Raw genomic sequence first — 22,796 nt, 5'->3', positions numbered from 1 at the left:
CAGCGTGTCTGACATGCCTGCTGCGTCTGTCGCGAGCCACAGCCAAAATAGACCGTAAAATGATTTGTAGGGAGCTGTATTGACCGTGTAACATTAAATATTTGAGTCTTCATCAGTAGAATATGTGACAGGCATGAAAACGAAAGTATGGTTACACTTCCAGCATGATTTTCAAAGTAAAAGCCCAGCATTCCATTTCAGGAGAAACTCTCCCCGTTTGTACAGAAAGCTTTTATAACTCAAGGCAATTTACTGGTTTCCCCGCAAAATTTTATTTGATATAAAACAAGGTCATAAAACATTTCGGCTTTAAAGTGCAACTCGCAGGTTGGAGACCCCTATCAATCAAACTTTTAAGGAATATTTTCACTACAGTGAGTCCTGGAGTCATTTTTGTACGTTAACATCAAAGGCAGACAACCAGATTTCATGTGACATAGGAAAGTCCAGCTGATTAAGGTCACGCCATGCTCCAAACACGGAGCCAGCCATTGGGCTTTAAAAACACCTCAAAGTGAATGTACAGATTTGACCAACATGCAAAATCTAATCCCCCCCAGCCTGACCCCACCCATAAATCCAAAGAAGAGAATCCATTTATTGAGATGCACTGAACAGGTTACACAAATAATCACACCCAAAATATTTAATCACATTTTGCACATACACATGCATCAAAATGTATCTATGCAAATAGTCTCTGAACATTATACTGTCTGTTACTAAATCACAAACACTCACACACTCACACACACACACACACACACACACACACACACACACACACACACACACACACACACACACACACACACACACACACACACACACACAAAACGTGTGACAGCTGTGCTGCTTTCTGAAGTACAGTAGCTACAGTACATGTCAGGCTCCTCCTCCACATCAGGGCTCATCGGCCTCTCCCACACACTGATGCCCGCTTTCTAGAATATGCGTTTAGAAAAATGGAAAGCTGCGTTCAAGGACACTTGACAACAGCAGCAGCAGCAGCATCAACGTGCAGCAGCTGAGTTTTGATAGGGAAAGCAGCAGAGGGAGACGAGTAGTCAGAAAGGTTTGTTCTATTAACAGGCGGTCACGTCGTGTTGGCCTTATCAAACTGACAACAAAGGATAAATTCTCCTGCTGAAACGTTTCCTCCTCCTCCTCCTCCTCCTCCATCCGGCACGGAGCAATCTGACTTAGAGCTGCTGTTTTTGGAGCTTGTTGAGGGCCTGATGTGTGAGCGGAGTCATTTGGTTGTGGTTACGTAATGTTATTTCTCCACACACAAGTACAATGAGGCAGTCATTGTTTAAAAATAAAATCAAACAGTGGCCACAGCTAGACCCACTGCACGCCGCTGTGAAATATTATATTCAACCGTGCTCTATCTACAAACTGAAAATACAAATATGGCATCAATACAGGCACTAAAATTATATATTAAAGGAAAGTCTGAGTAGGGTGAGACACTATGGCTTATACAGTGATAAATAAAAGAGTCCCATCAGGGTTTGAATTGCTTTCAGCCTTCAGCAAAGTGGAGAAATGACCATCACTCAAACTGCATTGACTTATGAGCATCAGAAACAGCATGAACTCTATATTGTGACAATGCTTTCTTTATTGATTATCAGACTGTAAATGGAACCTCTTTGTACGACGGAGGATTAGGGCCATGTTAAAATCTTAATCTCGTAAATTTACGAGTTTAATCTCATAAATTAATGAGTTCGAGACCAGCCTGCGTGAAAATGTTGAAAGTAGAACTCTTAAAGTCTTTAAAGAATCAAGTCATTATTTTAGTCTATATCAGAAGAGCAGCAGCATCCTGTTCTCAAATGACAAACATGGAGCATCTTGTCCTAAAGGTTTCACTAATATGGAAATAGACTACTTCCTTGTGTAGTCCGTAAAAACAGTTAGTTGAAGAGAAGTTTTCACTTCATTTTGCAAGAACTTGTTTATCTGTAAAATGATGAACAGAACACAAACTGTCTCTGCATATGAGACACTTTAACAAGGCAGACCGATAACAGACACATAGTTGTGTTGGGGCTTTACTTGTGCAGATATGAAACTACACATGCTTTTGGCACATCATCATCTTCACATTGTCTTTAAAATATCAACACCCTGAAAAGATACTGCAAGAAACTGAAGAAAGAACCACACTGACTTGGAGGAAGTTGTCTGCAGAGGAAAATACTTTAAGAGTTCTACTTTCATCATTTTTGCGCAGGCTGGTCTCGAACTTGTACATTTACAAGTTTAATCTCCTAAATTTACGACTTTATTCTCGTAAATTTACGAGAATAAACTCTTTGTAATTATTTACTGAGACCAAACATGAATCCACCACGAGCACAGCACTTAACAACATTTAGCAAAGTTACAATGGAAAACTTCCTCCAAAACGCAGAAACCTCGAGCAGAACCAGACTGACGTTGAAAAACCATCTGCTGTCGGTCTTACAGGGAGAGAGACAGAACGAGACAAACAAACAGACCAACAACAACTAATGTAATTGATTAACAATGCATGTTGTAATGGTAAAATGACATGTGGTATTCGCAGGAATAGCAAAGAAAAAAGTAAGTGTGTATCTGACAAGTGAAACATGCATTTAGGTAAGATGAGTAGTCCAGTCTTTTTACTACACTGCCAATTCTGAGCCGACTGACAATCATTTGTTCAGTATTTTGACAATTCTTGCAGAGCCATGTAAAATGATAGATGATTTAGTAGAAAAAAAAACAAGTTTACTAGAAGGTAAATGCCAATTGGAGGTAGAATGAACATGTTCTGAATACAACAAAGGAAAGTGTCCTTGCCCTTAAGCTGATAGGTCAAACTTGGTAGAAAGCTGCTGCTTGTTTATACAACAAGCAGTAACAGAGAAATATAATCTTTATTAGGAGTAGTGTTCCTGGGACCTGACATACATAGGTCCAGTATTTACTCTCACTTTTAGCTCTTTTTTTGGTCTCCACCAACTCCTGAAATATCTGTCTAACTAGCTGTAAATGTCCTACATTGTTCACCAGCTCCTCTGTCTTTCTGGTGTTTTCACTGATAACAGCTGTCTGCTGTGACACGCTGTTAGAGATTTAAGGGTACTGAAGTCAAAGAATAGACAGCTTAACAATGAACTGGACTTCACTATAAATATCCCTGACCCCTTTAACACTGTTACATCGTTTACTTACTATCACTGATACATTGTTATGTAAGAATATTGATTAAAGTTTATAATATAACTTCAGACAGGGTTGCCCTTGACTTTGTCTGCAGCGGTGCTCGTGCAGAGAGGGACCTTCATTGTAATTCATGTTGATGACACTGACTGCATGATATCTGGCATTGCATTAAAAGCTGTAATTCCCCTGTTCGCCCTCCCTGCAGTATGTCTTACAAAACGTCTCTACGTCTCAAGGACAGGAACCAGGAGACGCCTGCCTACTCTTTAAAGCTGTGGGGAGACAATTAATGCGAATAAACTCACAGAAATATCTCTACCACTGCATACCTGAGGACCACAACAGGATTAGCATGACACAACAACCACTCAGGCGTTTAGCAGCACTGTCGCGTTGCTCTGTACCTGCTCTGACAGACCCTCCATTCAAAACAAAGATAACAGATCCCACCAGGCTATGCATGTGATGTTGCATTGCAGTGATGCAGTCAGCGGAGCATTGGCAGAAAGATTCCCTGCAGGCTGCACAATCACAGTAATGTACTGTATGCTTTCATGTCAAGCACGACTGAAGTGCAGTGAATACAGGCAGGTTAGCATAATGCATGGCTGACCTTGTGTTATACTGATCATTAACTACAACATGTCACTTTGTTTCTTAACATGATGCTGATTAGCTGATGTAGCTTTGTACATTAGTGTTATTTAAACCCAAACCATGATCTTCTCCTGAAGCCTAACCAAGTAGTTTTGGAGCTCAAATTGCTAAATGAGTCCTGTGCTCATACCGATTTCACATCCAAAATTCATGAAATACTAAATGTTTGTCAGAATGTTTTTTTAACTGTGATGTCATCATGCCCCACATTTCCTTTTTTGTAACCTGATGATTTTGGTGAGTTGGCTTTGAGAGCGTGGTGATGTGATGTATTTCAGTTAAAAATATAATTCTTGCCCTGCAAAAGCAACGCTTTTTGGTGTCCATCAGCATGACCACATTACATGCATATAGGACAGGTAAGGTAGCCTTCTGCTGGAACGTTTGATCTTCAACATGCAGCAACCCTTCAGTGTTGAAAAATTAAGCCAATGCAGGAGTGCAACAAAAAACTGCAGTTCTTTGAGTGTCCACTAGAGGCTGGCTGCAAAAGCCTGTAAAAAAAAAGGTGGTTAATCATAGAAAGGGGGCGTGGCTAAACTGACTTAGTGACGGGTGTGCGCTGTGTTTGTCAGGAGAACAAAGGTTCACCTCTTTGCCACTTACTAGGTTGACTGAAGGTTAGTTTGAGACAGTATTTCCAATATGGCGACCTCCTCTGATGGGTTTCAAAACTCTTCTTCATGGGTGACATCACTCAGACTACGTCCATGTTTACAGTCTACATTCTTCAATCGGGAGATCAAGAAAATGTGTGAAACTAGAAATCAATGCTGAAGTACTGTTTTAACCAAAACCATGATACAAAATGTTTTTGTTGCTGAATGTAAAAAAAGATTTTGGTTTTAGCAAATACAAACACAAAAATATCTTAGTATTGTTTAGATTTTGTATTTCAAGGCAACTATAAAATTGAACTCCTTGTAAGAAGGTGTCATACATATATGTCATTTAAACCTCTCTGACTGTAATGCTATTAGTCTTGTCTGTAGTCACTGTAGCGTCATGGCTGTGTTGACAGTGATTAACTTAGGTGAAGAACGTATCACCTTTTTTTAATGTGACTGCACAATCAAAGCTCTACAATAATAAAAATCATTTAAATTAGCAAAGATAAGATTTGAAACAAGCATGTCACTACAGTCTGTCTTTATACCAGACTGTTCCCCTTAAAAAAAACATTTTAATGTTGTTCCATTTAGTCTTTGTTTGAACTGTGTGTGTCTACATAAAGGTGATATATGTGTGTGTCTACATAAAGGTCTATATATACATCTTCATCTTATTATTATTTACACCTCGGCTTTAGTTGAACAGACAGCCGAGTCTCAGCTCCCAGAATCCTAATCTCACAGAAATAAACAGAAGCAGATCGATGTTCTCTTTGCAGAGCAAACATTGAAACCCCCACGAATCCATCTCGGCTCATTTTAAGTTTCTGGTGGCGAGGCAGATTTGGTTGATTCACATTTCTCTGCGGAGAAACTCCGGTTTTAATATTCTGGCAGAGTTTCTAAACAGGAAACACAACTCTCCCCTGGGAGGGAGCGAAGACAGGAAGAGAGACACGACGTAGAAACAGAGAGAGAGATGGATGGGCGAGTGAGAGGTCTGAGAGGTGAACAAGACGAGTGTACAGCAGTGTGAGACGTCTAGGTGACAGCTCAGACAAGATGAAACAGAGCGAACAGAGACAGTGACAGACTGGTGATGAGGACTCAGATCTTGGACCAGGTTATGTTCAGAGTCACAGCTTTAAATCAGCTGTGAAGTGTTGTCATTCCATTGATTATCTACAACCATGTTCTCTCAGGGCAGAATAGATTCTCAGCTGAGGTAACATGTATATAGAAACTTTTAGAATCATAGCGCGTACTCTCCATACTCTTTACTGCTCGCCTCGCTTGTCTGTATATTGATGTCTATTGTTTGTTTTGTGGTAATGTCCTTATACATGCTGCAGTGATTTCAATATAGATATAGGAAAAACTTCAAAAAGAGAAAAAAGACTAGTGTGCGCGCATCCAAAAAAATTGCATACAGGTGCAGGACATTAAAGGTATAGATTGCAGATAAAAGGGAAAGGTCTGCAAACTGTTCAGCTCCCAATGAGCAACTTCATTAAGGGCAACGTTTCAATCCAAAGGCCTGAACGTTGCTCTTAATAAAGTTGCTCATTGGGAGCTGAACAGTTTGCAGACCTTTCCCTTTTTTCTGCAATATAGACACAGGAACCATCACAGAACACTACTCACCCCTTACTTGGCCACCTCCCACTGTGTTGTACATGTGATTTAAAGAAAAACATTGAACATTTCCGGACCTAAATGTCCTGAAAATGCTGGAAATTGTCCGGAGTTGATTTGTGAAAGGGGCTAATAAGTTCAGGGCAGCAGATCGTAAATATTAACTTTGGTTGCTGGTATTTGTCATCAATCATTCTTGTTTAGTTTTGTTTTAATTTATTTCACTGATTAGTAATTATTTCTATTTTATTTTGTCCCACCCTTCCCTCTTGTTTTGCTGCATATCCTGCCTCTGTGTGTTTTTCCACCTTGGATTATTGGTTTTCCTGGAGCCTTATGTTCTGTCTCTTTGTCAATTAACTGTATTTTGTTAGTCTGCATCTGGGTTCTATCCCTTTGTCTCACAACCCTAACATGACAGTAGTTATTTAGTCTGCGAGTGAAGACATCAAACACGTTATTAGGCTGTTTTCTTGACATGGTGTTCTCATCCAGTGTTAACAAAAACCCACATTACATGTCAAGTCATCAGCGCCTCAGAGGCATAAAAATGTACTGTTGTGTTTTATTTTAACAGGCTGTTTTCTGCCTGCCAAATACACAGGGAACATCTGTATGGTTAAATGAATGCAAAACACTACAGTTACAGTAAAGCCTGGCCTCCACTGAAATATTTTTAAAATATTTACAGGCTTTGAAAATGGGAGAGAACAGGAGATCGGATCACACATATACATTTTGAAATTTGTGCAGCCACACCTTTCTTCCGAGCAGATCGGATCACTCTTAAAGGAAGAATGTGCGACTTTTTGATCCAGTAGATGTCGCCCTTGAGCACGAGCAATGAAATCAAAACAAACTGCTGTTTGGAGACACCTCCGCCATACTGAAGCTTCTGATATCCTCCAGCGGCACACCTCCAACCCCTCTCCCCTTGCATTAGCTCAAAGGACTTATGAATTAGAACGCACCATAATTAAGCACCATTAAGAACAAGCGGTGGACAATTTTGATCTTTGCTGGAGCTGCAGTTGTCTGTGTCCTGCATTGTTGTGTTAGCAGGCTAATGTTAGCACACTTTGGTTAGTTGTAGCTTCACATTACACATCAAGTCACGACTCAGAGAGCCATATACAGAGGATATACTTGATTTCTGCTATATTTATGTGTAAAAATAATGTTGCACATTCTTTCTTTAACACACCTCACATCACTGGAAAATCTGACAAGATCATCTATAATCAACCAAAAATCTCAACTTTGCATCGGATTGTCCAGGCAGCGTATCTTAAACTGTGGACCCACCTTAGGCAAAACATCATCAGGTAGGTTTTTATGGTTCACAGGTTCCCCCCACAGGAAAAGGGTATCAGATCATGAATCTTGAACATAAAATAATAAGGATCATGTTTAATATTTGTGATCTGAAATTGTAATACGGCCTCAAATCGTCCTGATTATCTTGTAGTGTGTACCCAGCTTTTAAAGTGAATTACAAGCTTTGTACACTCACTTTGCACGCTGGGCTCAATGTACAACAATACTTTTGCACAAGACCTTCAAAAATGCTTTCATGATAAAGAAACTTGATTTATTTCATTCAATTTCTCTCCGGTCTTGATTTTTTTTTATAACATACCAGTAGGAGTTAGAAAGAGTTTTTGTGAGTTGGATGAAATATCAATTTAAAGGGCTACAGTTCTTTTGAATACCATTACAGTCCCTTTGATGCTGCAAACCCGAAGTTGCACAGGAATAATCATAGCCGATGGTATAAATTTATATGTAAAGAAAATCCTCCAAAAAGCAGCTTGCAGTGATGGAAGCAGGCGCAGCATCCTGTGTGCAGCGAGGTTTGTGCATATTGATGGCTGAGTGCAGGTGGCGGAAATGGAAAATTAAATGGGAAATGAAATCTCTGTCCCGTGTTCGATCTGGTTTTTTCATGTTGGTACACGTTTAACCCATCAGGGTAATAACACAGAGGAACCTATCCCATGAATTTAACATCTGTCTCTCTTAACGTTTCTTTGCTGCTGTGTTTGCTTTCAGGGATTTGGAGGCTTCTCGATAAAGGTCTCTGCCCTAATGCCTGTTGGTGTAAAAATAGCATCAGGTTTGGAGGTCTGTGAGTGAGCTGCTGGCTGCACTGCTTCCTCCTGAATGAATAAACTGACGAGGAGGAGGAGGAGGAGGAGGAGGAAGAAGAAGAGTGAGTTTCTCACTAGACCAGCTCTATTTTGCTTACAGTTAAATACTTTCCTCGTGTGTGAGTGTGTGCAAAAAAGCCCACAAAAGAAACGCTACCTTGCATAACGGTGACTTCTACATGTCTATGTGTGTAGAATTTGGGATTAGGAGGAAGCACAGGAACAGCTGAGCTTAATTTCTTGTCATCTTGTAAAGAGAAGCTTACAACAGCATTAGACTGACAGAATACCCAGAGACCACATGGGCTCGGAGTCCGCCAGTCACCTCAGATCAAATGAAAAAGAGGTGATGTGACATGTTCAACATGTTGATGGTCAAAGTAATCACAGTATCTGTTGTTCATATGTATTACTATTGCTAGCAGTGTTGGTAACAGCAGTTTTTTTTAAAAGGTTTCTACAAGAGCCTGTCAAGTCTGAGAGTGATGTCACAGTGATGTCATCAGGGTTATCTGAGCTCAGGCTTGGAGACAATAGATCTGCAGATGTTTGGTCATGAATACATTCAAATGGTAATGTAGTGATAGGATTAAACCAAAGGATAAAGTCATTATGATGCATCCTGAGGGAGACATGAATAGCAATGCGTTTCATCATTTTAGAGATGTTCAGACTGGATTGAGCAAATGACAAGGCCAGCAAAGAGCCACGGAGCTCATAAAAATGAAAAGAAATGGTGCAGTGAGATCGTTGAAAAATAGACGTTTAAAATCCAAATCATAAAATTAGACCGTGGTATCCATAATCTTCAAGTTGAACACATTTACGGGGTATGAAGTATTTGAATTTTCTCCATGAAGTGACATCACAAAAAGTTAAAATAATAATAATGACTTGTCTTTATTGCAAATGAATTTCTTAAAACACCATAAAATATCATAAAAAGCTTAAAGATTTTAAGGGGGGGGGATTTGCTGCTTGGAAGATAGACTAGTCATAAAACTAGACTTTCGATGCAGTATAAAGAGAAGAAAAATGTTTTGAAATTGGTGCTTCATAACCAAAGACATTTCAGAAAAGGGCTGTGTCGTTCCCTTCCACTCAAATGGTTCAAAACTTCAACACCCAGAATTCATTAGGCTTGTTGACTTCAAAGGCCACTCCCAGGCCTTATGCAATTGGATAGGCTTGACAAGAATGTCTGGAGGGTTATTAAAAGTAAATCAAATCAGCAAAAAAGGACAATAAATAAAGTTTCAGGTGCAAGACCGCAACAAGACTAAAAAAGAGACAGAAAAGTCAGCACACTGAATGTTCCTTTATCTGGGTAAGAGCAGCGTACAAAACAACAACAGACATGTTTCAGCACTAGGCCTTCATCAGCATTTTTTGATTAAAAGTAAATACAAACAATGTTTCAATGTGTTGACCTGTCAAAGAACAAAGAAAAGCTTAGACAACGTATGTTAAAATAAAAAGTTGATATGCACCAACATGAATCATTACGATCAGTGTCCTGAAGTGAAGAGTAAGATACGGTGGTAAATCTTTTTTCTGTTTCCTTTAGAGGATCCAGAACATTGTGAGAAATGGTGCTTGTGCCCCTTCCTTTATGAAGTCAGCAACTTCATCCAGAAGAAATTTGGAAAAGGTGAAATTCACTGCAGCACAACAACTCCAAATTCAGTTTTCATTGGTGCACAATTACAATTACCGCAGCAGCAACAGCAGCAACTGGCTCTTCCCCTCTCTCTCCTCACTGGTGTTACTGTTTTAAAAGTGATCGTGTCTGCTGGATGTCGTAGTTGATACCAATGAGTATTTTTGACATTATAATAAAAAACTAAATTAGAAGTACCCTTTCTGCCTTCAACATATGCTGTTACCACGACAACCACAGACACATTTGGCTTGAAGTCGCCAGTTAAAATTGTCACTTGTCGAAACTGTAACACTGGCATATGTTGCTTCACCCTGTGCTGCAGCAGCCTAACACTCCTCTGCACGCCGTACTTCCTCCACACTGTATTCTGGCTTGTGTAAGTATCCCTGAATGTCTGACTCCAACATGACAGCAACATCCCTTTCTGCCTCGTTCTTCCATTGTGTCTTCCCCAGCTGATCTCAGACCTGATGTTTAGAGTCTGGCTCCGGTTGTAGTTCAAAAGGCATCTGAAAACTCATGAGCAGGGAGCTTTCCTAGTTAACACCGAGGGGACTGAAACATAGTTAATTTACATGAAATATCAATGGCATAGTGATAAACAACTGGTTGAAAATCAGCTGATTTTTCCTTTAACTTCTGGAGGGCTTAAAAATATATCTCTTTTTGTTTGATGATATAATTCTTATGCCTGGGTTGGTTTGTACCAAATATAAGGATATGAACCATTTTACCATCACAATAATAATAATAATATCACAATGTCTAATGAGATATTTCCAGTGAGACCGTTTCAGCTCTTTTCAACATGGAGGTCGTTAAAACAATGCATTTACAGGACAGATTTTTACAGGAAGCATGGAAAGCTCCTCCCACCTCTCAACTGTGAGTGTCTGTGCATTTGTTTTTTTGTCTATTACTGACGTCAGAATGGAGGTCAAATCAGTGCTTCCAATTTGATATAAATAAAAAAATCCTCAAACCAAAAGACTTTAATTCTTTCAGTCTTTGTAATAAGTTGAAGGTTTCTTAAAGGTTACCCGAACTCGTGTTCAGGGTAAGTCCACTCATTAATTTCCCAAGTCTTACTCCACGTCGCTGTTCTTACAGAGTAGCTGGACTTAATCTAGATTAAAAACACTTACATTCACAAATGAGCTCCTCTGTGTACGCGGCTGCCTTTACCACCCTGCTGGTAAACATCTTTGAAGTCACACTTCAGATGAGGGGAAGGCCTCAGTGCAGCAGGACTTAAATGTTAGCAGCTTCATTAAGAGCTGTAATGAAGGAGTCAGCGCTCTGTGAGAACAGGGAGGTGCAGGGACCTGGGACGAGGAGAGCACTGGGCCTTCAGCAGGAGCTGGAAACATAAATCTGCATCAACATGCCTCTGAATATTAATGCAGTCTGATAATGAAACGGCACGCTGGTCCCAGGGGAGCTGTAATTATGGATGCGCAGGAAGCATAAAGTGTTTGAGTAAGAACAAGGCTATGCAAGGAAAAAGAGCTTTATTGAACATATTTATCGAATGAAGTGTTTTACTGCTGTCATGAATCATTTTGAACATTTATCCTCTTCCCATTGTAAGGATGAGAAACCAAGTGTCAGCTATCTGGTCTGTCTTCATAGTTCCATGTGTTTATCTGTGGGATCTAACCTTCAGGAAAAGAAGGTTCAACAGGGATGTAAGTCCTACCAACAATCATCCTGACCGTGTTGTTTAAAGGAGGTAGTAATTTGTTAAGTAAAGGACTCCCAAGCTTAATGAGTTCTTAGCAGATTGTTTCTGCTTTGAGAGTCCTTAAGGAAAATTGCTACCACTTATCTTTCAGTGGCTATTTCAGTTGAAGTGAATACACACTTAACAATGTGGAACAAAGGAACAGCTCCACTTTTTCTCAACAGAGCTATCTTAGGTTGAATCACCTCATGACTCTTCCACCGAGGACCTCTTAACACCTGGAATCAACATGAGTCCTAAGACCCTGCTTTCAACTTGCAATAACATCGCTCCGGGCACATTGCATTTTATTTTTGACAGATTTGAGGAAAAAATGATGAGAAAGTGCCTGGACACCTGTAAAAGAGATGTGACCCCCATCAGGCAGTTCATCATAGTTTGAATGGTCTATACCCCTCCAGGGTTTCACAGGCTTTTTCTGTTATTGGTGCACCTGTGGCACACATGTTTGTCTTCTGACATCACTTCCTGTCCATTTGTGTGTCTGGACACCAAATAAAAAACTGACTCATACAAAAGTACAATGTTATTAAATACATTTTGTCCACTATGCATGCGTATTACAATGCTGTCAATATGTGCAAAGGACAGTCTGCACATCAGTTATTACTTTAATGCTCTTCTACTTGTTATTTCTGGTGCTGGGCCGGTATAAATGTATTGATAAGACACAGGAGAGATTATTATCTCACTGAACAAACACTCTTTGAGTTCAACACTGACAACATCAGTAACAGAGCCTCTGGTTTGGTGGAAAGTTATTAACAACTTCAGAATGGTAAACACAACACATGACACCAGGAAGTGGCAGGTAATAAATGATCTCAAGAAGACATGGAGGACTGGATTTAGTGTTATGATTATTATTATTTGAGACTGGATCATGAAGCTCATCAAAGAGAAATGATCACACCTGCACCGAGGCATCTGGTTCATAGAAAAAAGTTGTCTTGCAGCGTTAAAGACACAGTAATAAGTACTCTGATACAACATGGCAGAGCTAGGAGGGTCCATATTTTGAACCTCAAATAAGGGAAATTGGTGACATGCATGATGAAGTGCGCTGTGGGTAAATTGCTTCATTGGTCAAGTTACAGCAGTGGAACAAAATTGCATAGTTGTAAAAAATGTATAAGTATTGGTTGAATTTGGTTAAATTTGAGCAATAGCAGAACCATGACTTCCTGAAGGGACTGAGTAACACAGCACCATGAGGATACCAATGATTCATTACCCAGATCTATCTGTCCATCTTTACAGTAAGACACTCCAGTCTGAAGTGGAGTCAAGAGAAACATCCAGCTTCATGACCAAGGAAGTGTTAAGATCACATCAACAGTTCTGTCAAGATACACACTCCCCCTCTCTCACTCATCCACGCCATTGCTCCCTCTTTTTGTCTGTCTCTCTCTTTATCTCTCTAATAAAGTTGATTAAAGCTACGTGTCTGTTTGCATAAGGAGCAGGAAGAGTGAGATCTTAACACAAGCGATCACTAGAGACACATTTTAGGTTTCATTACGCCTGGATGCATGATAAAACACCAGGTGTGTCCTTCCTTTCTTTCTCCTTCCTGCTGTTAAATAAAGCCCACTCAGACCAGACGAAATGGAAATCCTCCCTTTCCGATCACATCCATTTTGCCACCATCGTCATCAAACCTTTAAAATCACACTATTTGAGCCTGATCCTTTTTGCTCTCTGCGTCATTATATTTAAGTTTATGTTTCAAGAAAAAAAAAACAGAAACTTATTATTTCCGTACTTTTAATACTGTCAGAAAAAAAAACAGCAACTTATTCTAAATAGCAAAAAAAAAACCTGATTTCCTGTTTGTCTGTAAATATTAATGGATGAAGCCTGAGTGACGTCAGACATCTGTTACAGCAGGGGGCTCCAGAGGATCATCAGCAGCAGCCGCCATGCTGGAAATGTTGTCTCAGCCTAACTTTCAGTCAACCTAACGACAAACTGAGAGCTGGAGCTGAGGTGGGTTTAAACCCTCCTGATGTAACCTACCGTTACATCGCACCCACCTGTCAATCATGTCAGCTAAGCGCCTAACTATGGACAACACGTATCAAGAGGAGCTGTTTGAAAAAAAATCACCGCCCGTACAGTGTTTGCCAGTGATGACAATAACTAATCAAACCTATTTTGTTTCTTTACCACACTGTAAACATGTTAATTTATGCTGTAAAAACGTTTTTTTTTTGCCTGTGGTTTGTATGTGACTTTCAGTGTTCCTGCAGCCATGCCTCAAGCGGACAAATTCAGGATTTTGCACTTCCCCATTGGCTTTCCTTTTCAAGACCAGAGATTGCAGCTTGGGTAAAAGCGGCTGTTCTGCTTGTTTTTCCCCTCGTGGTGCATTGATTGAATATAGGCAGGTGAAACAGCCTCTTTATTTGCTCTTCAAATAGATGTTACCCAAGGCCCGAGCCATTCAGCCTGCAGGAATAAAAAGTCCTGTTTCTGTTTGGAAATTGCTGTAGATTTATTAGAGTGTGTATTAGAGTCTGACTCAGGGAGAAAAGCTTGCAAGGTCTTGTAAAAAAAAAACCTATACATTACAAGGCATTATATGTCTGCAGAAGAGTAACGTTTCACTGCAGACAAGGTGCAAAAAATTGTTATTCAATGTCAGTCTACTTCTCTAAAATATTACATTATGTTCTGTTAGGGCATTTGTTCAAATCACAAAAGGGTTCTGTTGTCTTTATTTAAGAACCTTTTTTTCTTACACAGCCACAACAACTGAGTATCATGTATTCTCCCCTTGAGACCTTCGCTGCATCTACTCTCTTCATTGTGTTTCCTCCCACACACTTTTTCCTCTCTCACATAATTTTTCTGTTGCTTCAACCAGAAGACTCTCGATCTTATCGATGTAGACATTCAAGAATGGAGCAGGACAGGAGTATTTCCTCCTACAAAGGAGCTTTAGTATTTTAACCATGGGTGCTATATTACCAGTTTTTGGGGTCTAAATGGCCAAGAGGCACAATTAGTTTTGATATTGAAGTTGACAGGCCCAGATTGTTATTCTAAAGGCTCACTCATGCTTCCTTTATGTATGAAATTAGATACATAAATTGTAAATGTTATAACCATTACTGGGCATATAATCCCACATGTCCTTTATGTTGGGATGGACATTAAAAATACATACACGTGGCACGGTCTTAAACAGACTTCACTTTTCCTTCGCTGCCTTCTGACCTCCACTCAGCTGTTCTGTTGTAGTTGTCTGACCCTGTGCCTGGGCTAGTTAACATCATATGCTTATAGTTCCTAGCCAACTTGCATTATCTTTCCTCAAATAGTTCTGCAATTTTCTTAAGTATTTTTCCTCGTTGTTTTGCCAATCTGGCTCAAACTGTTGGCTACACTGCTCAACACTGCCCCTGTTATTTCCAGTCTGAATCCATAAGCTTCCAGAAAACACGCAGAAATACGAACAAAATGATGCAGAATGCGGGCAGAAGGCTCAGTCCGTATCTGTATGCATAACAGACTTTGAGCATAATGCCTTGTTTGCACTTACGTAGATGACTGGTGTCCATAGATCTGTAAATATAAGAATCATGCTTCCTAGTGACCATTGCAGGAAGTGCATTTCTTTACAGATGGGTTGAAACCTGATAGAATCTACCTGAAGCCATGAGGGAGAGGCTCATTTTGTCCATTTTAACAAACTGATAGAGGATAGCCTGTTTGTCGTGTTAGATTACTTTGCAACCAAAACAGTCCATGTCTCTCTTCAAAAAATACTTCAAAAGTATTCAAAAAAAGGGTGCATGACAGGTTTTATCATCAACATTCCCACTTAAATGAAAACCTCATCATCAGCAGCAGTAGCAGCCCTCTGAAGTTATATTAAAGGATCTGCAGATCCCAACAATAACAGAAGGACCAAACCAAGTTGTATTGAACATCATAACTGCTGCCTCAGTCCTTTTATCCTTTCTTTGTTTTAACATTCTCTAAAGTCCACCTGATGCCCTCAGACATTTCCCCCTGTCCCAGTTACCTGACTCCCACATCCACCTGTTCACCTGTGAGCCATTCCCTAATTACCCTTTTGGTATTAATGCCAGCCAATCACAACCTGCTTCACAACAATTGGTAAGTGTTGTTTTGCGCCTTTGTCTTCCTGCTTCTTCAACCTTGATCTGTACCGGCCTGCCCTGTAACATTATGTACTGTATCTTTTTTTTTTCTTTACAGAATTACAGAATTGCTTCCATCTGACCAGTTTTCTACATTTCAGTCCTCATTTTATTTCCCTTGCTGCTTGACATTAACAGGCTACTGTCCATAATGCTTTCTTTTCACAGAGTTTTGCCTGAAGGCGTGTTACCCTCATCTACATAATTTCAGAGATTGTTCCCCTTCTCGACTGGCCTGATGTGGAGGGCTGTAGCTTTGAGTGCCTTGAATGTATTCATTTCTATCAAATTTGCATAAAATCTGAAAAAGAAAATGCAAACATCCATCCACTAATGCTGTGTGACTGTCACATATAGTAAACAACAAGGGGAAACGCTCTACAACAGCCCAAAGATTGTCACAGAAAGAAACTTGCTGAAAATTCAGAAACCAAGCCGATTCAGAAACACACACACAGTGTGCTCAAAACTGCACAAAAGATCTGACGTGTTAGTCTGCTGTGCAGTCTGTTTGCAGTCTGCATTCTTGTATTTCCTTTAATCAAAAAAGCAACGTTTCTCCCTTAAGTCCAAGTGTGGGCTCATGTGTGAGCGTGTGTGTCACAAAGATGCACTTTGACATTAAAGAAAATATACAGTATCTGTATCAGCATACCGTCTGTTATGTCAATATGCCTCCAATATGAATCATTTTTTGTAAGAAACAATGCAGACTACATAGATATACATAGACTTTATATAAGATCTGGACATTGCCTCTCGGGTTTTCAAAGGCCTGAAAATTTCATAAAACCTGATTTCTCTCTACTAACCAGCAGGGGGAAAATACACCAGTTGCTAAAATTAGCCTGATTGTTTGAAACCGATGGGAAAAAGAAGCAATTTCTCACTTGATAAATGATCTCTTCACCTGTGAATAAACCATTTCAAAGTGGCATCACAGAGTCTGTCCAGCAGAGGGCCCTCTAACCCCACATTTACCAAACCTCTCAGCACTGTCTGCAGCACATGTAGCAGATTGCACAGCTGAGCAGATGCAAAAACAATTTGTTTGCAATGTGTAATGATGGTAAATATTCTATGAATTTTGCAAAGCAGCGTCCGACCTATGACCAGTCCAATCAATGCTAAATCTTTGTATAAGGTCTTGTTTCATTTCATATTGTGAATTCATTAGGCAGACAACATACCTGTGAGTTTTTTACTCTAAGGTCTTCATTGGTATAAGTGAGAAAACAGTTGTTTTCCCTTTTACATATAGCTAATTGAAAAACTGCATTACAGAATTCCTGTACAGGTTTACTGTCAAAGTTAAGAATTATTTTAAATCTCATGAAGAACCCCAGATGTCTGTGACATGAAAGCATACAACTATACAAATACTTTTAACCTCTTTCTTTGGTTTTCTTCTGTTAAAAAAAGAAGCAAGATGACTTCTTTCAGTCTGGTCTGAATATATTTGAGTTCATCCTGGGACGCTGTGCCAGCGGCGCAGAGCATTAAGCCACAGTCAAGTGAAGTAGAAGAATTAATAAAAAAGAGAGTAAAGCTGATCTTCTGACGGGACCTGAGGCCCTGCAGAGGGAGCAGCGCTGTCACTAACTATACTGTTGTCTTGTGCAGCAGCGGAGCATGTTTCTGCATACATGTTCTCTGTGCCTGAAGCATTCAGAGCGTACATGTGGATCACAATCTGCACCAACACAAACAGCCTGCACACATGAGCTGCCTCACGCCTCTGTAACTGACTCTTCTTCTCTGGTGGAGGCAAACCTGCAGGTTTTTTAGAGTTCACACTCACGCGCTCACACACGCATAACATCCTACCTTCACCGCGTCTATGTGAGTGACATTGTCAAACAGCAGGTCGTTCACGGTCACTATCTGGTCCCCGACCCTCAGCCCCTCTCTCTCGGCCGACGACCCGGGCTCCACCAGGGACACATAGATCCCCACGCCGTGCTCAGACCCCCCGCGGATGCTGAAGCCCAGACCCTCGTGGCTCCTGGAGCGCATGAGAGTGACCTGGCGCAATTCTCCAAAAGGACTCTCGAAGAACTGCGGGGCCATGGAGGCGGACGGCTCCGCGCCGGCGCTGAAGCCGTCCTGACAGCCCGGGCTGAGCGGCTGCTCGTGGACAGAGCTGACATATTCTTGCAGAGTTGGGTCGCCCTCGTCCCCGTACCCCTCCGCGCTGCCGTTGCTGGGGATCAGGTCCGTCTTCAGGTAGAGTCCCTCCGAGGTGTACTGGTCGAAGAGAAGCTGGTCGGACCTCGGGATGACCAGGCGCAACATTGGCAGCAGCTGGCGTTTACCCGGCGTGTTCAGAATCACTTTGAGAGTTTGGACCAGATCGTAGACGTTGCGCTTGGCGTGGTACACATTGAGGCAGTGGATGAACTGCTCTCTCTCCAGGTCGCTCAGCAGCAGGTTCAGAGCGTTGTGGAGCCGCCGGACGTTCGCCGAGAGCGCACGGCCGCCCGAGCCGGCCGAGGTCACCGATGTGTTGAGCGTAACGCGCTCCAGATCAGCGCTCATCCTACAACATAACGGGGACTCAGAGCCTCAGACAGATCGGAGGACGGAGCGAGCATCTGTTAAAGCGCTGTTCGAGTCGATCCTCCCGTTCAAAGCAGAGCGTGAGGCAGCTCAGCGCGCATCGGGCAGCTTCAACAGGTGACCGGAGATCTACGCGCGTAACGGCGAGGATGTGTCAGCCCCAAACACATCATCTCCTCACTCGGTGCTCGCATTCCTCCTTCTCTAAAAACAATGAAATCATGTCTGTGAAACTGTGTTTTAATTCCACTCTAAAGCTGCTGCTTCTTTCACTCGGACGTGCCTCTGAGATCCACAGATTTTCTGAAACCCGACACATGAAATCCTTAGACAGCTCTCTCTCTCTCTCTCTCTCTCTTTCTCTCTCTCTCTCCCTCGTTATCAATGAAAATGTAACACCTGACCTTCTCAGTGTTTGTTCTGCCCACAGAACAAACTCCGGAGTCAGTCCGCTGTCAGACGGAGCCTCCTCTGTGCGCAAGTGTCAGCAGCGCTGAATTGGATGCTCTCTGTGTAGGAAATGACGCAGAAGTGTGTGTGCGTGCGTGTGTGTGTGCGTGTGTGTGTGTGTGCGTGTGTGTGTGCGTGTGTGTGTGCGTGTGTGTGTGCGTGTGTGTGTGTGTGTGTGTGTGTGTGTTGCTTAGAAACTGACAGCACTACTCACCCTTATTTAAATGATTATTTTTGGCAATCCATTAGCTGATGTCATACACTGAGTAAAAGCAGGAATAGCTCCACCTCAAACTACACTAAAACTCCACAAAGTGATAATAATGACCAAGTTCACAGCTTTTATTTCACAATTTCATCTACAAAAAAATCTCTGCTTCAGTAAACTGTGAATGATCTTTAAAACTTAAAAGCTGGAGTGCATTGCCCTGAGTTGATCCTGGCGAGGTGTTGGTCAGTTCACGTGGACACAGATGACAGTAGGTGTGTGCCTGTCAGCCTTTAAGCTGATCATGCTGCATTAAATGCCTCCCTGACTCTCCTTGTCATAACTGGAGCCTGAAGCTATTTTTAAACCGCTATTTCTAGAAGCTCAGAGTTGTCTTCCTCCTCTGACAGTAAAGATCTCCCTCTCTCTGTTTGTCTGTCTGTCTGTCCTACTCACATAAAGAGAGACCCAGGAAACATTTCTGCCACAGTGGGGGGGCAGCTGTGGAGCAGAGGTGGCACAGATGGGCCTCCACCCTGGGGTAGTGTTCCTGTGACAAAAACCACAGACTTGACTGTGTTTTCAGACATATTAAAATGGTCCCCTCAAGGCTCCTGTAACTGACTCTGCTCCCATGCACTGTCTTCTACTAACTGGCCGGTGCAAATGAAAAGCTGCATCCACATTCCAAGAACTTTTAAGTTCTGCTTCACGCACACATACACACACATACACACACACGCACACACACACACACACACACAACACACACACACACACACACACACACACACACACACACACACACACACACACACACACCAATTTGCAGGTAACAGTACTGGTAGCATATATTTTTATATAAAAAGCAAAATTTAAAAAACTTCCAGTTTGCCTCTGTGACATTTTTTTAATTCAGTCCTAATTATTACCATTTGCAATCCTCAAATTGCTCTTCATAGTAACCTGAGCTCTGCCAGATCTGGGGGGAAAACTGTATTTTCTTATGGAGCACTGTCAACATGGAATTATCTTCAAAAAGAGCTCAAATTGGACGAATTGATATCACTGAACTAAATGAAGAGCAACATAAAGAAGGCGGTGACAGAGGCATGTGATGGTTTTTCATGAAAGGCCAGTTGTGTATTTGAAAACCTATTTAAATTGTTTTGATGGTCCAATGTTTTGTTGTTTACTGAATTTCATTTTGTTTCTAACATTGGGTTGTTTGTTAATGTGTTTGTGATTGTGTTTGGCATCTACCATGGCCAGGTTTCTATTAAAAAAGAAAACTCAATTGGACTTCCTGGTGAAATAAAGGTAAGATGAAAATAAAATGTTACAAGATTATAGAGCATAAAACATTTAGCACATATTGAAACATTTGCAAAAGAATGTGTTCACCTGACTTAACGGTAATACATTCAAAAGAAAGAAAGAAGAAAAAAAGGAAAAAGAAAGAAAAAGAAGCGTAATGGTCACATATTATCCTCTTTATCAACACGTTTCTTTGGGAAGTTTCCTGCCAATAATCAACTCTGATCCTGTATTTGATCATGTCTATAAACCCCTCTATTTCAGCCCTGCTCAGAACAGGCTCTTTCTGTGTCTGTACCTTTAAATGTAAATGAGCTGTGTCTGACCACGCCCCCTCTCTGGAAGGGCTTGGGGTGGTTCAGTGTTTCTAGCACCATGCCCTTTAGTTTACGGTGAGAAGGCAGACTCAGGAGGCAGAACAAAACACCTAGCTGTGGTAGTGTCACCACCTGGGGGAGGGGCTACTGCCCTTTGTGATGTCATGAAGGGAAAATCTCCAAATGGCCTGTTTAAGCATACATTTTCTGAAAAGTGGAGCAAGCAAAAGACGGAGAGGATGGACTTTTCTTATAATTAAGGTTTGTAGACAGATTGGAAACACATATTAGTGTTAGAAAAACATGGTGGATTTTGCATAATATGTGACCTTTAAAACAACAAATTTCAGTGCTACAGTGCTGATAGCTGTAATATGAAATGATCAACAAAGTCAATTCAATTCAAGATTAATTTTCTACAATCTTTAAATGGTTTTATAAAATTAAATATCAAACTCTGGAACAAAACATTGGACTGATAGGTGTAAGGAGATGTGACATTTATTAATTGTTGCTGACAGATCCTGATTTAAAAAAGTAAAAGGTGCAGTGTCACTTTGGAGACAGGAAAAAGAAAACTAAACTTACTGGATGAAAATGTGTTTTCAAGCAAAGAATGCAAACTTCTAACTCAAACAAGTATGTTTGTCCTATTTTAAAATTTTTAAGTCGTTGTGGGAGTGTTTAGCAGGCGTTGCATTATAAATCTAAGTGTTGTTAGTGGAGGGGGGGAGCATTAATGCCTGTCAGTTAACAGAGGGTGGTTACAATCTTAAAGAGAACATATGTAAGCTCTTTACTGCTCACAACTTCTATTTACACACCTACACTTTGTAAAAGGATCCTTAAGGCCGATCACTTGACGTCCCTGTTTCTTTTTCTTTATAGTTTGAATTATTGTAGTGATGATATGATAAAATGTTTGCGGAGATGTTAGTTCAAATTTTTCGCACCTTTAAACAGCAAGGCAATCAATAGTGTTCCAAACATGACATAAAAACAATAAGCCAAGAAACACAAGGTGTATTAAAAAAAGATAAAACGGGAGCATTTTAATATAAAGTGCCGGGAACAACACAGAAAAGAAAGAGAAAAGAAAAGAAAAGAAAAGAAGACAAGACAGTCATTACCAAACGTTTTCTGCAGGGACCCCCTTTGCAGGGTCACCCCCTGACATGCCAAAAACTTTAAAGCAAAAACTCATGCAGACTGTTTAACTTGAAATGCACACTGAAAATGCTTAGCAATGTATTTTTGCACTTTAATTGTTACTTACAGGTACTTATCATTAGTTGGGATAGAATGGGTAATAAAAAAAAAGATTTGTGTGTCTGCGCAAACCATCATACCACCCCTGAGTCAGTGGCCAAGGTGGGCCACCCCAGTTAAAAAAGTCTGGATAAGCCCCTGCCCCTTTGGCAGACGAAAATATTGTAAGCCCCCCACCCCTCACCACACACATCGACACACTAACATCGATTTACATCAGTCACTCTCACAGTCACACACTAGTGCAGTGGTGAGGAATGAAGAGATGCTGAAATAAACAGGATGATAAATAATCTAATTGTGTAACAGGTGGGTCAATGTACAAGAGGTTCTGTAGACATCTAGAAAGATTTGACAATATTTAATTGAAAAACAGTGTGCAGCAAAGGTTCACCATGTGTTCACTCTACAAATCCACTGACCCAGAACACGGCACACTGCAGACGTTTGTGTTCTTCATACCACATAACTAACACTTACACAGCAAATTAAAGCATTCAATTACTTCACAGTAAAACAGAGTTAGATTTGAGCGGATCCTACAGGAGCTGTGAGGCGTCAAGCCAAGCTGCTGAGTACTGCTGAGCACTGATTTATACAATGTGCTACTGAAGGGATCAAGACATTTCTGAACATATATTTAGTGTATTGATCACAACTTGTTCATAACAGGATATGCATAGGGACATTTGTCTTCTGTCAGACACTTTGTTATATAGTTTATAGCACAAAGATAGATCTTTGGCCGGATTAAAACATTGTGGGCAATGATCCGTAAATTCTTTAATGATGAAATCAGTTTTTCCAGGATATGTGCATCTACTATCTTGATTTATAAGG

At 40.8% G+C, this 22,796-nt stretch overlaps 1 protein-coding gene across 2 annotated transcripts in view; it reads right to left on the bottom strand.

The window, feature by feature from the left end:
- Nucleotides 1-20,632, bottom strand: part of whrnb (whirlin b) — a 96,812-nt gene extending 76,180 nt beyond the window's left edge. For both annotated transcript variants that reach the window (XM_065963340.1, XM_065963342.1), the window contains exon 1: nucleotides 17,664-20,632. In XM_065963340.1, the coding sequence (XP_065819412.1) occupies nucleotides 17,664-18,374 (711 nt within the window). In that variant the 5' untranslated portion in view covers nucleotides 18,375-20,632. The remainder of the gene's footprint in view (nucleotides 1-17,663) is intronic.
- Nucleotides 20,633-22,796: the final 2,164 nt, after the last annotated feature.

Source organism: Labrus bergylta, chromosome 2, assembly GCF_963930695.1.
Source record: "Labrus bergylta chromosome 2, fLabBer1.1, whole genome shotgun sequence".
Lineage (NCBI taxonomy): Eukaryota > Metazoa > Chordata > Actinopteri > Labriformes > Labridae > Labrus > Labrus bergylta.
This window is presented reverse-complemented; position numbering and strand designations above follow the sequence as displayed.